Here is an 11,892-nt window from a genome sequence, read left to right on the forward strand (position 1 = left end):
TTGGTCTCCTGGCTTGATGGTCATGATAGAGTGGGGAATATACCGGACCATGAGGTTACAGATTGTGGTTGAGTACAATTCTGCTGCTGTTGTTGTTCCCACAGCACCTCATGGATGCCCATTGTTGCATTGCTAGATTTGTTTGAATCTATCCCATTTAGCATGGTGATAGTGCCAGACAACACGATGGATGGTATCCTCAATGTAAAGGCGGGACTTCGTCTCCACAAGGACTGTGCGGTGGTCACTCCTACCAATACTGTCATGGATATGTGGCAGGCAGATTGGTGAGGATGAAGTCAAGTATATTTTCACCTTTTGTTGATTCTGTCATCATCTGCCACAGTCGCAGACTAGCAGCTATGTCCTTTAGGACTCAGCCAGCTCGGTCAGGAGTGGGCGGCAGTGATTGAGGGGAGTGGGATGTAGTGAATGTGGGGAGTGGGATGTCGTGACTGAGGGGAGGGGGATGCAGTGACTGAGGGGAGTGGGATGCAGTGACTGAGGGGAGTGGGATGCTGTAATTGAGGGAAGTGGGATGTAGTGACTGATGAGTGAGATGTGGTAACTGATGGGAGTAGGATGTAGAGATGCGGGGAGTGATGTGCAGTGCTTGAAGGGAATGGTACGGAATGATTCGGTGGACCTTGTGTGGTAACATAGAGAAGTGGGATGCAGTTATTGAGGGGAGTAGGATGCCGTGACTGAGTGGAGTGGGATACACAGACTGAGGGGAGTGGGATGCAGTGACTGAGGGGAGCTGGATGCAGTGACTGAGGGGAGTGTGATATAGTGACTGAGGGGAGTGGAATACAGTGACTGTGGGGAGTGTGATGCAGTGACTGAGGGGAGTGTGATACAGTGACAGTGGGGAATGGGATACAGTGACTGAGGGGAGTGTGATACAGTGACTGAGGGGAGTGTGATACAGTGACTGAGGGGAGTGGGATACAGTGACTGAGGGGAGTGGAATACAGTGACTGTGGGGAGTGTGATACAGTGACTGAGGGGAGTGTGATACAGTAACTGAGGGGAGTGTGATCCAGTGACTGTGGGGAGTGGGATACAGTGACTGAGGGGAGTGGAATACATTGACTGAGGGGAGTGGAATACAGTGACTGTGGGGAGTAGGATACAGTGACTGAGGGGAGTGTGATACAGTGACTGAGGAGAGTGTGATACAGTAACTGAGGGGAGTGGAATACAGTGACTGAGGGGAGTGGAATACAGTGACTGTGGGGAGTGGGATGCAGTGACTGAGGGGAGTGTGATCCCTTACATTTATCTTCACATCCTCCTCGCTTTCACTTGTCACTTGAACTTTTCCCAGTTCTGATGTCAGGTCACATATTAACATTAAACATCTTTCTGTCACTCAGTCACAGACTCTGCACTCACTGACCCGTGTGTAAATCACACAGTCCTGGACCAGCCCTGGAGGAGCAGCGATTGTGATGTCACTGGGTGCTCCGGTCAGGAGAAGTGTGATGATAATCTTCACTTCGGATGGTACCTATTTAAAAGGTAATGTAAAGGAACAATTTCAGGGTAATCTAGTCAATATGGGCAGAGTAAGGGACTTCCCCCAGTTTCTGGTCCTATTTGCTGGTACCAGTCTCTCTAACAGTTAATATTTACCATCAGTTCAGGGACTGACTCGATGATTGTTATTTCAGTTCTGGTGGATGGAAGATTCCGGAGACTGCTGTCCCACATCATCGCTGCTCCACAAATGTTACAGGCTGGTTACAAGGTAATTTCAGCCTTTATAATATCAGATTTACATTCACTGTCCAGCACTGTTCACATGGGTTACTGTCTTCAATATTTATAAACTCTCATTTCAGGTTCCCATCCCAGCGTGGGACAGGGGGAAGTAACACGGACAGTTTGTTTATACTGGGGTAGAAAACACTGCGACAAGGTCCATGAGATAAAGATCAAAAACTGCAGCAGTTACTTCGTTTATGAGTTGAAGTCGTTGTTTCGTTGTGCTGCGTATTGTACAGGTACTTTGATGCTTCTATATCATCCAGAGGGTGAAACTGGGATGTCCCGTGTCACCCACAGAAATGAGACAGTTTACTCGCTCCCCTCCTTATTGTCAGGGACACAGTGAATAAAGGATCTGAAACACAAAGTGTACTTCACTGAAACTCTAGGGAACTGAACCAGACTCTGCTGTCCCTGTCTCTCAGGCACTCTGATCCCTGCAGTGTTCATGGCTCACGTCAGGTCCCCACTGCAGTGCTGGGCACCTCACACTCCCTCTCCAGGAAACAATGTTCATGAAGAGTCGGATTGGATGGTCGAGTGTTTGATAAAGATGAAAATCTGACACTGTCTGGACTCGAGTACTTAATACATGAGCTCTTTGGGTTTTCTCCACTCTGCCCTCTTCCTTTATTACAGATCCAGAGACTGTCGAAACTGAGGAACCCGAGGAACAAACAACTCGAGAATCCACGAGGGGATCATCGTCTACCCCTGCGGTGTCTGGAACATCAGGTACCCCCCTTGTGGGTCCATTCGAAACAGGTTCCACACCCAATGTTACATCATAGAAGATCAGTCCTGGAGATCATCCAGTCTCATACTGAGGGAAGTGGGATGGAGTGATTGAGGGAATTGGGATGAGTGACTGAGGGGAGTGGAATGTAGTGACTGAGGGGAGTGGATGCGGTGACTGAGGGGAGTGGGATGGGGTGACTGAGGGGAGTGGGATGGGGTGACTGAGGGGAGTGGGATGTAGTGACTGAGTGGAGTGGGATGTAGTGACTGAGGGGAGTGGGATGTGAACAAAGAACAAAGAACAAAGAAAATTACAGCACAGGAACAGGCTCTTCGGCCCTCCAAGCCTACGCCGATCCAGATCCTCTATCTAAACCTGTCGCCTATTTTCTAAGGGTCTGCATCTCTTTATTTCCTGCCCATTCATGTATCTGTCTAGATACATCTTAAAAGACGCTATCGTGCCCGCGTCTACCACCTCCACTGGCAATGCATTCCATGCACCCACCACCCTCTGCGTAAATAACTTTCCACGCATATCTCCCCTAACCTTTTCCCCTTTCTCTTTGAACTCGTGTCCCCTTGTAATTGAATCCCCCACTCTGGGAAAAAGCTTCTAGCTATCCACCCTGTCTATACCTCTCATGATTTTGTGCACCTCAATCATGTCCCCCCTCAAGCTCCTTCTTTCTAATGAAAATAATCCTAATCTACTCAACCTCTCTTCATAGCTAGCGCCCTCCAAACCAGGCAACATCCTGGTGAACATCCTCTGCACCCTCTCCAAATCATCCACATCCTTTTGGTAATGTGGCGACCAGAACTGCACGCAGTATTCCAAATGTGGCCGAACCAAAGTCCTATACAACTGTAACATGACCTGCCAACTCTTGTACTCAATGACCCGTCCGATGAACGAAAGCATGCCGTATGCCTTCTTGACCACTCTATTGACCTGCGTTGCCACCTTCAGGGAACAATGGACCTGAACACCCAAATCTCTCTGTACATCAATTTTCCCCAGGACTTTTCCATTTACTGTATAGTTCACTCTTGAATTGGATCTTCCAAAATGCATCACCTCGCATTTGCCCTGATTGAACTCCATCTGCCATTTCTCTGCCCAACTCTCCAATCTATCTATATTCTGCTGCATTCTCTGACAGTCCCCTTCACTATCTGCTACTCCACCAATCTTAGTGTCGTCTGCAAACTTGCTAATCAGACCACCTATACTTTCCTCCAAATCATTTATGTATATCACAAACAACAGTGGTCCCAGCACGGATCCCTGTGGAACACCACTGGTCACACGTCTCCATTTTGAGAAACTCCCTTCCACTGCTACTCTCTGTCTCCTGTTGCCCAGCCAGTTCTTTATCCATCTAGCTAGTACACCTTGGACCCCATGCGCCTTCACTTTCTCCATCAGCCTACCATGGGGAACCTTATCAAACGCCTTACTGAAGTCCATGTTTCCGACATCTACAGCCCTTCCCTCATCAATCAACTTTGTCACTTCCTCAAAGAATTCTATTAAGTTGGTAAGACATGACCTTCCCTGCACAAAACCATGTTGCCTATCACTGATAAGCCCATTTTCTTCCAGATGGGGATAGATCCTATCCCTCAGTATCTTCTCCAGCAGCTTCCCTACCACTGACGTCAGGCTCACCGGTCTATAATTACCTGGATTATCCCTGCTACCCTTCTTAAACAAGGGGGCAACATTAGCAATTCTCCAGTCCTCCGGGACCTCACCCGTGTTTAAGGATGTAGCAAAGATATCTGTTAAGGCCCCAACTATTTCCTCTCTCGCTTCCCACAGTAACCTGGGATAGATCCCATCCGGACCTGGGGACTTGTTCCACGTTAATGCCTTTTAGAATACCCAACACTTCCTCCCTCCTTATGCCGACTTGACCTAGAGTAATCAAACATCTGTCCCTAACCTCAACATCCGTCATGTCCCTCTCCTCGGTGAATACCAATGCAAAGTATTCATTTGGAATCTCACCCATTTTCTCTGACTCCACACATAACTTTCCTCCTTTGTCCTTGAGTGGGCCAATCCTTTCTCTAGTTACCCTCTTGCTCCTTATATATGAATAAAAGGCTTTGGGATTTTCCTTAACCCTGTTTGCCAATAATATTTCATGACCCCTTTTAGCCCTCTTAATTCCTCGTTTCAGATTGTGCCTACAATCCCGATATTCTTTCCAAGCTTCGTCATTCTTCAGCCGCCTAGACCTTATGTATGCTTCCTTTTTCCTCTTAGCTGGTCTCACAATTTCACCTGTCATCCATGGTTCCCTAATCTTGCCATTTCTATCCCTCATTTTCACAGGAACATGTCTCTCCTGCACGCTAATCAACCTCTCTTTAAAAGCCTCCCACATATCAAATGTGGATTTACCTTCAAACAGCTGCTCCCAATCTGCATTCCCCAGCTCCTGCCGAATTTTGGTATAGTTGTCCTTCCCCCAATTTAGCACTCTTCCTTTAGGACCACTCTCGTCTTTGTCCATGAGTATTCTAAACCTTACGGAATTGAGATCACTATTCCCAGAGTAGTCCCCTACTGAAACGTCAACCACCTGGCCCGGCCCATTCCCCAACACCAGGTCCAGTATGGCCCCTTCCCGAGTTGGACTATTTACATACTGCTCTAGAAAACCCTCCTGCATGCTCCTTACAAATTCTGCTCCATCTAGACCTCTAACACTAAGTGAATCCCAGTCAATGTTGGGAAAATTAAAATCTCCTATCATCACCACCCTGTTGATCTGACAGCTTTCCATAAACTGACTGAGTGGACTGTGATGTCGTGATTGAGGGGATTGGGATGTAGAGAATGCGGGGAGTGGCATGCAGTGATTGAGGAGAGTGGGATGATGTAATTGAGGGGAGTGGGATGTAGTGAAGGAGGGGAGTGGGATGACGTAATTGAGGGGAGTGGTATGCAGTGACTGAGGGGAGTGGACTGATGCAATTGAGGGGAGTGTGATTGAGCGACTGAGGGGAGTGGGATGCAGTGACGGAGGGGTGTGGGATGATGCAGTTGAGGGGAGTGGGATGATTCAATTGAGGGGAGTGGGATGCCGTGACTAAGGGGAGTGGGGTGCAGTGACTGCGGGGCGTGGGATGCATTGACTGAGGGGAGTGGGATGCAGTGACTGAGGGGAGTGGGATGATGTAATTGAGGGGAGTGGCATGCAGAGACTGAGAGGAGTGGGATGCAGTGGCTGAGGGGAGTGGGATGGAGTGACTGAGGGGAGTGGGATGGGCTAACTGAGGGGAGTGGGATGCAGTGACTGAGGTGCATGGGATGCAGTGACTGAGGGGAGTGGGATGATGTAATTGAGGGGAGTGGGATTTCGAGACTAAGGGGATTGAGAAGATATGATTGAAGGGAGTGTGATTCAATGACTGAGGGCAGTGACATTTTATGACTGGGTAAAATGTAATGCAGTTCCTGTGCCAACTGGGATACAGTGAGTGTGGACATGTGGATTGTCTCACAATGGTTTTTATATACACTAGCATCTGTGATTTACTGTACTCTAATCTATCCAGTTCGAACTTTCTCTCACTCCTTCCCTCCCCCATGTTTCTTTCCCTTTATTACACATCCAGAGACTTCAACAACCTCAAGAACCAAGGAGCAAACAACTCCACACTCCATTGAGAAATCACCATCTAACCCAATCGATACTTTCACCTCAGGTATCAGTTTTATGTTGTTCAATCGGGACGGGTTGATTCTTACACTGACTGCCTGATTTGGGTGAATGGAATCTACCGCACAGGAAGAGGCCACTCGGCCCCTCTTGCTACTCCTCTTCATCTAACCTTTTCCTTCCTTTTCCTTTCTCCCTCAGGTGTTTAACCAGATTTACCTTAAATTTCATTTCCCTCGACCATTCAGGATTAATTCTACATTCTCACTACACCTTGGTGTACTTGTCCATAGTTCACTGAAGGCAGCAGCACAGGTCGATCATGTGGTTTGGAAGGTATATGGGATACTTGCCTGTCTTAGCCGAGGCACAGAATATAAGAGCAGGGCGGTTATGATGGAGCTGTACAAAACGCTAGTTTGGCCACAGCTGGAGTACTGAGAACAGTTCTGGGCACCACAATATAGGAAGGATGTGATTGCACTGGAGAGGGTGCAGAGGAGATTCACCAGGAGGTTGCCTGGGCTGGAGCATTTCAGCTGAGAAAAGAGGCTGGATAGGCTATGGTTGTTTACCTTAGAGCAGAGAAGGCTGAGGGGGGACCTGATTGAGGTATACAAAATTATGAGGGGCATTGATCGGTTAGATTGGAAGAAACTATTTCCCTTAGCGGAGGGGTCAGTAACCAGGAGGAATAGACTTAAGATAAAAGGCAAGAGGTTTATAGGCGATTTGAGGAAACAGATTTTCACCCTGAACACACTGTCTGAAGAGGTGGTAGAGGCATGAACCCTCACAACATTTAATAAGTATTTAGATAAGCACTTGAAACGCCGCAGCATACATGATTACGGGCCAAGTGCTGGAAAATGGGATTAGAATAGCGACGTGCTTGATGATCGGCATGGACACGATGGGCCGAAGGGCCTGTTTCCATGCTGTATAATTGTATGAGTCTAGGGCTGTGACGCACTTTTGAGTAAAGAGGCTTCCTCTGAAATCACCACTGGATTTACTTGTGACAGTTTTATTTTCTATCCCTCTCTCTCCACCCTCCTCTCCCACTACCTCTTTCTGCACTTCCTGTCAGTATCTCTTTTGCTCTCTGTGTATCTTTCTCTTTATATCTCTATATTTGCTCTCTCTCTCACTGCCATTTTCACTCAGTCTCTGTCTATCTCTATCTGACAATTTCGTTTTCCCTCTGTCTCTCTCTTTATCTCTGTAACTCACTGCTCTCCCCCTTTCGCTTCTTCTCTCGCTGTCTGTATCTGTTGCTCTCACTCTCGGACTCTTTCTTGATCTCTCACATTTTCTATCGCTCTCTTTCTTCTCATTTTTCTCTCCCTCTGTTGCCCTCTTTCACTCTGTCTCCCACTCTCACTGTCTCTAACTCTCACACATTATCTCTCACTCGCAGTGACTGAGGGCAGTGGGATGCATTGACTGATGGGAGTGGGATGCATTGACTGAGGGGAGTGGGATGTAGTGACTAAGGGGAGTGCAATGTAAAGGCAGAGGGATGGTGGGGTGTAGTGACTGAGAAGAGTGGGATAGACTGATGGAGGTGAACGGGATGCAATGACTGAGGGGACTGGGATGGAGTGGCTGAGCGGAGTTGTGTGAAAGGTTTGAGGGGAGTGAGTTGCAGTGAATGAGGGGAATGGAATACTGTGACTGATATTAGATCCAGAGAGTGAGGGAGAGTGGGATGCCGTGACTGAGGGCAGTGCGATGGCCTGACTGAGGGAGTGGGATGTTGTGACTGAGGGAAGTGGGAGTGCGAGTTAGAGCCTGAGAGGAGTGGGATGTAGTGACAGAGGGAGGTGGGATGCAGTGACTGAGGGGAGTGGGATAGACTGACGGAGCTGAGTGGGATGTAGTGACCTATGGGAGTGGGATGCGGTGACTGAGGGGAGTGGAATGTAGAGACCGAGGGTTGTGGGTTACACAGGCTGAGGGGAGTGTAATACAGTGACTGAGGGGAGTGTGATACAGTGACTGAGGGGAGTGGGATACAGCGACTGAGGGGAGTGGGCAAAAGCGACTGAGGGGAGTGGGATACAGCGACTGAGGGGCATGGGACACAGCGACTGAGGGGAGTGGGATACAGTGACTGAGGTGAGTGGGATACAGTAATGTAGTGATAAGGATGGAAGATGATGGATTTATAAAGATTGATATCTCACTTTCTCCTGACACTCGTACCATCCTGTTGAAATGTTGTGTTTTTCTCCATCTCTCACTCTGCAATGTTTGCCTCCCTTTCTAACAGAGCCCATGACTTCCCAAACTCAGGAATCCGAGGAACAATCGACTGGAGAATCCATTGAGGTTTCATCCTCTATCCTAGTGGGCTCTGGAACCCCAGGTATCTGCCGTGCCGGACTATAATTACAGAATGATGGAATCAGAGACTGGTTACAGCACAGAAAGAGGCCATTCAGCCCATCGTCACCGTGCCAGCTCTCTGCCAGAGCAATCCACCTACTCGCTCTCCTGCCATTTCCCCATCACCCAGCAGACTGTTTCTCCTATGATAATTTTCCAATTCCCTTTTGAAAGCCTCAATTGAACCTGCCTCCAGCGCACTCTCAGGCAGTGCACTCCAGACCCTAACCACTCGCTGTGTGAAAAGGTTTTCCTGTCTCTGTTGCTACTTTTACCACTCACCTAAAACCGGTGTCCTCTGGTTCTGGATTCTCCCACCAATGGGAACAGTTTCTCCCTGTCTGCTCTGTCCACATCCCTCGTGATTTTGAAAACCTCGATCAAATCTTCTCTTAATCTTCTCTTCTCCAGGGAGAACAGCCCCATCTTCTCCAATCTATCCAAGTAACTGACGTCCCTCATCCTGGGAAACATTCTTGTAAATCATCTCCGCACCCTCTCGAATACCTTAACATCCTTTCTAAGTATTAACCGCTCTCTCGACCTGTCTTGCCACCTTCAATGATCTGTGCACATGTGCCCCCAGGTCCCTCTGCCCCTGCACCCCTTTACAATTGTATCCTTTATTTTATATTGCCTCTCCTCCTTCTTCCGACCAAAATGCATCACTTCACAATTCTCTGCATTAAATTTCATCTGCCACTTGCCTGCCCATTCCACAGGTCTGCCTAAGTCCACTTGAAGTCCATCACTATCCTTCTCACTGTTCACAACACTTCCAGGTCTTGTGCCCTCCACAAATAAGGTTGTTGAGCTGCAGGCGCAGATAGCCACGTGGAAATATGCTGTTGTGGCAATAACCGAGTCCTGGTTCTAAGAGAGGCAGGACTGGGTAGTGAATATTCCTGACTACAAGGTGTTCAGGAAAGAGAGGGGAGGAAGGAAAGGAGGAGGGGCATCAGTATTGTTTAAGGGGAGAATTACAGTGCTGGAAGGAGATGATGTCGCAGAGGAACCAAGGATAGAATCCATCAGATTAAAGTGAAACAACAAAAGAAATACCATGACCTTTCTGGGTGTATGTTCTAGGCCAACAACTAGTGGGAAAGATATAGATGAACAGATTTGCATAGAGCAACCAAGAGATGCAAGAGTTAAAGTGTAGATATATCATTGGGCAATAATTATCTGAATATAGTCTGGAATAGTAATAGTGTAAAGGGCACAGAGGGACAAGAGTTTCTCGAATATGTTCAGGAGAATTTCCTACGTCAGTTTGTTTCCAGTCCAACGAGGAAGGAGGCATTGCTGGATCTGATTCTGGGAAATGAGGTTGGACAAGTGAATTAAGGGTCAGCCGGGGAACATTTGGGGACAGTGACCAGCGTATCATATGGTTTAGGTTGGCAATGGAAAGTGACAAGGAGAAATCCAGAGGAAAGATAATTCATTGAGGGAGAACCAATCTCAATAGAGTGAGAACAGATCTGACCCAAATAATCTGGAATCATATTACAGAGTCCCACACTGTGACGCCTGAAGTGCTCATTCCAAGAGACGCATCCAGTCTCTTAATGATGGAGTGTGGGGCAATGATAGAGGGCAGTTGGAAAACAGTGACTGAGGGGAGAGGGATCTCGTGACTGAGGGGGGCGGGGTGGGATGCAGTGACCGAGGGGATTGGGATGCAGTGACTGAGGGCAGCGGGACATAGTGACTGAGGGCAGTGGGACATAGTGACTGAGGGCAGTGAGATTTAGTGACTGAAGGGAGTGTGATGTATTGACTGTGCGCATTGGGATACAGTGACTGAGGAGATTGGGATACAGTGACTGAGGAGATTGGGATACAGTGTCTGAGGGGAGTGTGATGCAGCAACTGAGGGGAGTGTGATACAGTCAATGAGGGGAGAGCGATACAGTGACTGAGGGAACGGTGATACAGTGACTGAGGGAAGTGTGATACACTGACTGAGGGAAGAGCGATACAGTGAGAAAGGGGAGTGTGATACAGGGACTGAGGGAGTGTGACATAGTGACTGAGGGGAGAATGATACAGCGACTGAGGGGAGTGTGATACAGCGACTATGGCAGTGTGATACAGTGACTGAGGGGAGTGTGATACAGGGACTGAGGGGAGTGGAATACAGTGACTGAAGGGAGTGTGATACAGTGACTGAGGGGATGGGACACAGTGACTGAGGGGAGTGTGATACAGTGACTGAGGGGATGGGACACAGTGACTGAGGGGAGTGTGATGCAGCGACTGAGGAGAGTGTGATACAGCGACTGAGGGGCGTGTGATTCAGTGACTGAGGGGAGTGTGGAACAGTGACTGAGAGGAGTGTGATACATTGACTGAGGGGAGTGCGATACAGTGACTGAGGGGAGTGGGATCGGGCGACTGAGATGACTGTGATACAGTGACTGAGATGAGTGTGATGCAGTGACTGAGGGGAGTGTGATAGAGACAGAGGGGAGTGTGACGCCGTGACTGAGGGGAGTTTGACACAATAATGTAGTGAACAGATGGAAGATTATGGTTTTATAAAGATTGATATCTGACATTCTCCTGACACTAGTACCATCCTTTTGACCTGTTGTGTGTTTCTCCGTGTCTCACTCTGCAATGTCTCCCTCCCTTTATTACAGAACCCGTGACTTACGAAACTCAAGAATCCGAGGAACAATCGACTGCAGAATCCACTGAGGGGCCCTCCTGTATCCCAGCGGGCTCTGGAAGCTCAGGTATCTGCCTTGTGGGGTTATCATCGCAGAATCATGGAATCATAAACCGGTTACAGCACAGAAAGATGCCGTTCAGACAATCGTCACCGTGCCAGCTCTCTGCCTGAGCAACTCAACTGCTCCCACTCCCGCTCCCACTCCCACTCCCACTCATTTCCCCATCTCCCTGCAGATTGTTTCTCCTATGATAATTATCCAATTCCCTTTTGAAAGCCTCAATTGAACCTGCCTCCAGCACACTCTCAGGCAGTGCATTCCAGACCCTAACCACTCGCTGTGTGAAAAGATTTTCCTGACTCTGTTGCTACTTTTACCACTCACTTAAAGCCAGTGCCTTCTGGTTCTGGATTCTCCCACCAATCGGAACAATTTCTCCCTGTCTACTCTGTCCACATCCCTCGTGATTTTGAACATCTCGGTCAAAACACCTCTTAATCTTCTCTTCTCCAGGGACAAGAGCCCCAGTTTCTCCAATGTATCCATGTAACTGACGTCCCTCATCCCAGGAACCATTCTCGTAAATCATTTCCGCACCCTCTCGAATACCTTCACAGCCTTCCTAA

General features: G+C 48.3%; 1 protein-coding gene across 1 annotated transcript; it reads left to right on the top strand.

The window, feature by feature from the left end:
• The first annotated feature begins 293 nt into the window (after positions 1-293).
• On the top strand, positions 294-11,436 carry LOC137362971 (uncharacterized). Its single transcript, XM_068027088.1, has 8 exons — positions 294-405; positions 1,380-1,524; positions 1,677-1,753; positions 1,848-2,009; positions 2,413-2,508; positions 6,148-6,237; positions 8,467-8,562; positions 11,234-11,436. Exons 1-8 carry the CDS (start codon positions 294-296, stop codon positions 11,434-11,436), a joined length of 981 nt encoding a protein of 326 aa, XP_067883189.1.
• The last annotated feature ends 456 nt before the right edge of the window (positions 11,437-11,892 follow it).

Source organism: Heterodontus francisci, unplaced genomic scaffold (genome assembly GCF_036365525.1).
Source record: "Heterodontus francisci isolate sHetFra1 unplaced genomic scaffold, sHetFra1.hap1 HAP1_SCAFFOLD_454, whole genome shotgun sequence".
Lineage (NCBI taxonomy): Eukaryota > Metazoa > Chordata > Chondrichthyes > Heterodontiformes > Heterodontidae > Heterodontus > Heterodontus francisci.

Bases quoted from the DNA above. Each gene is read 5' to 3' on its own strand.
- LOC137362971 (XM_068027088.1), top strand. From the start codon at position 294: ATGAAGTCAAGTATATTTTCACCTTTTGTTGATTCTGTCATCATCTGC. The intron at 406-1,379 runs GTGATTGAGGGG...TCTGTCACTCAG, and splicing joins TCGGTCAGGAGTGGGCGGCA to TCACAGACTCTGCACTCACT. The intron at 8,563-11,233 runs GTATCTGCCGTG...CCTTTATTACAG, and splicing joins AGTGGGCTCTGGAACCCCAG to AACCCGTGACTTACGAAACT.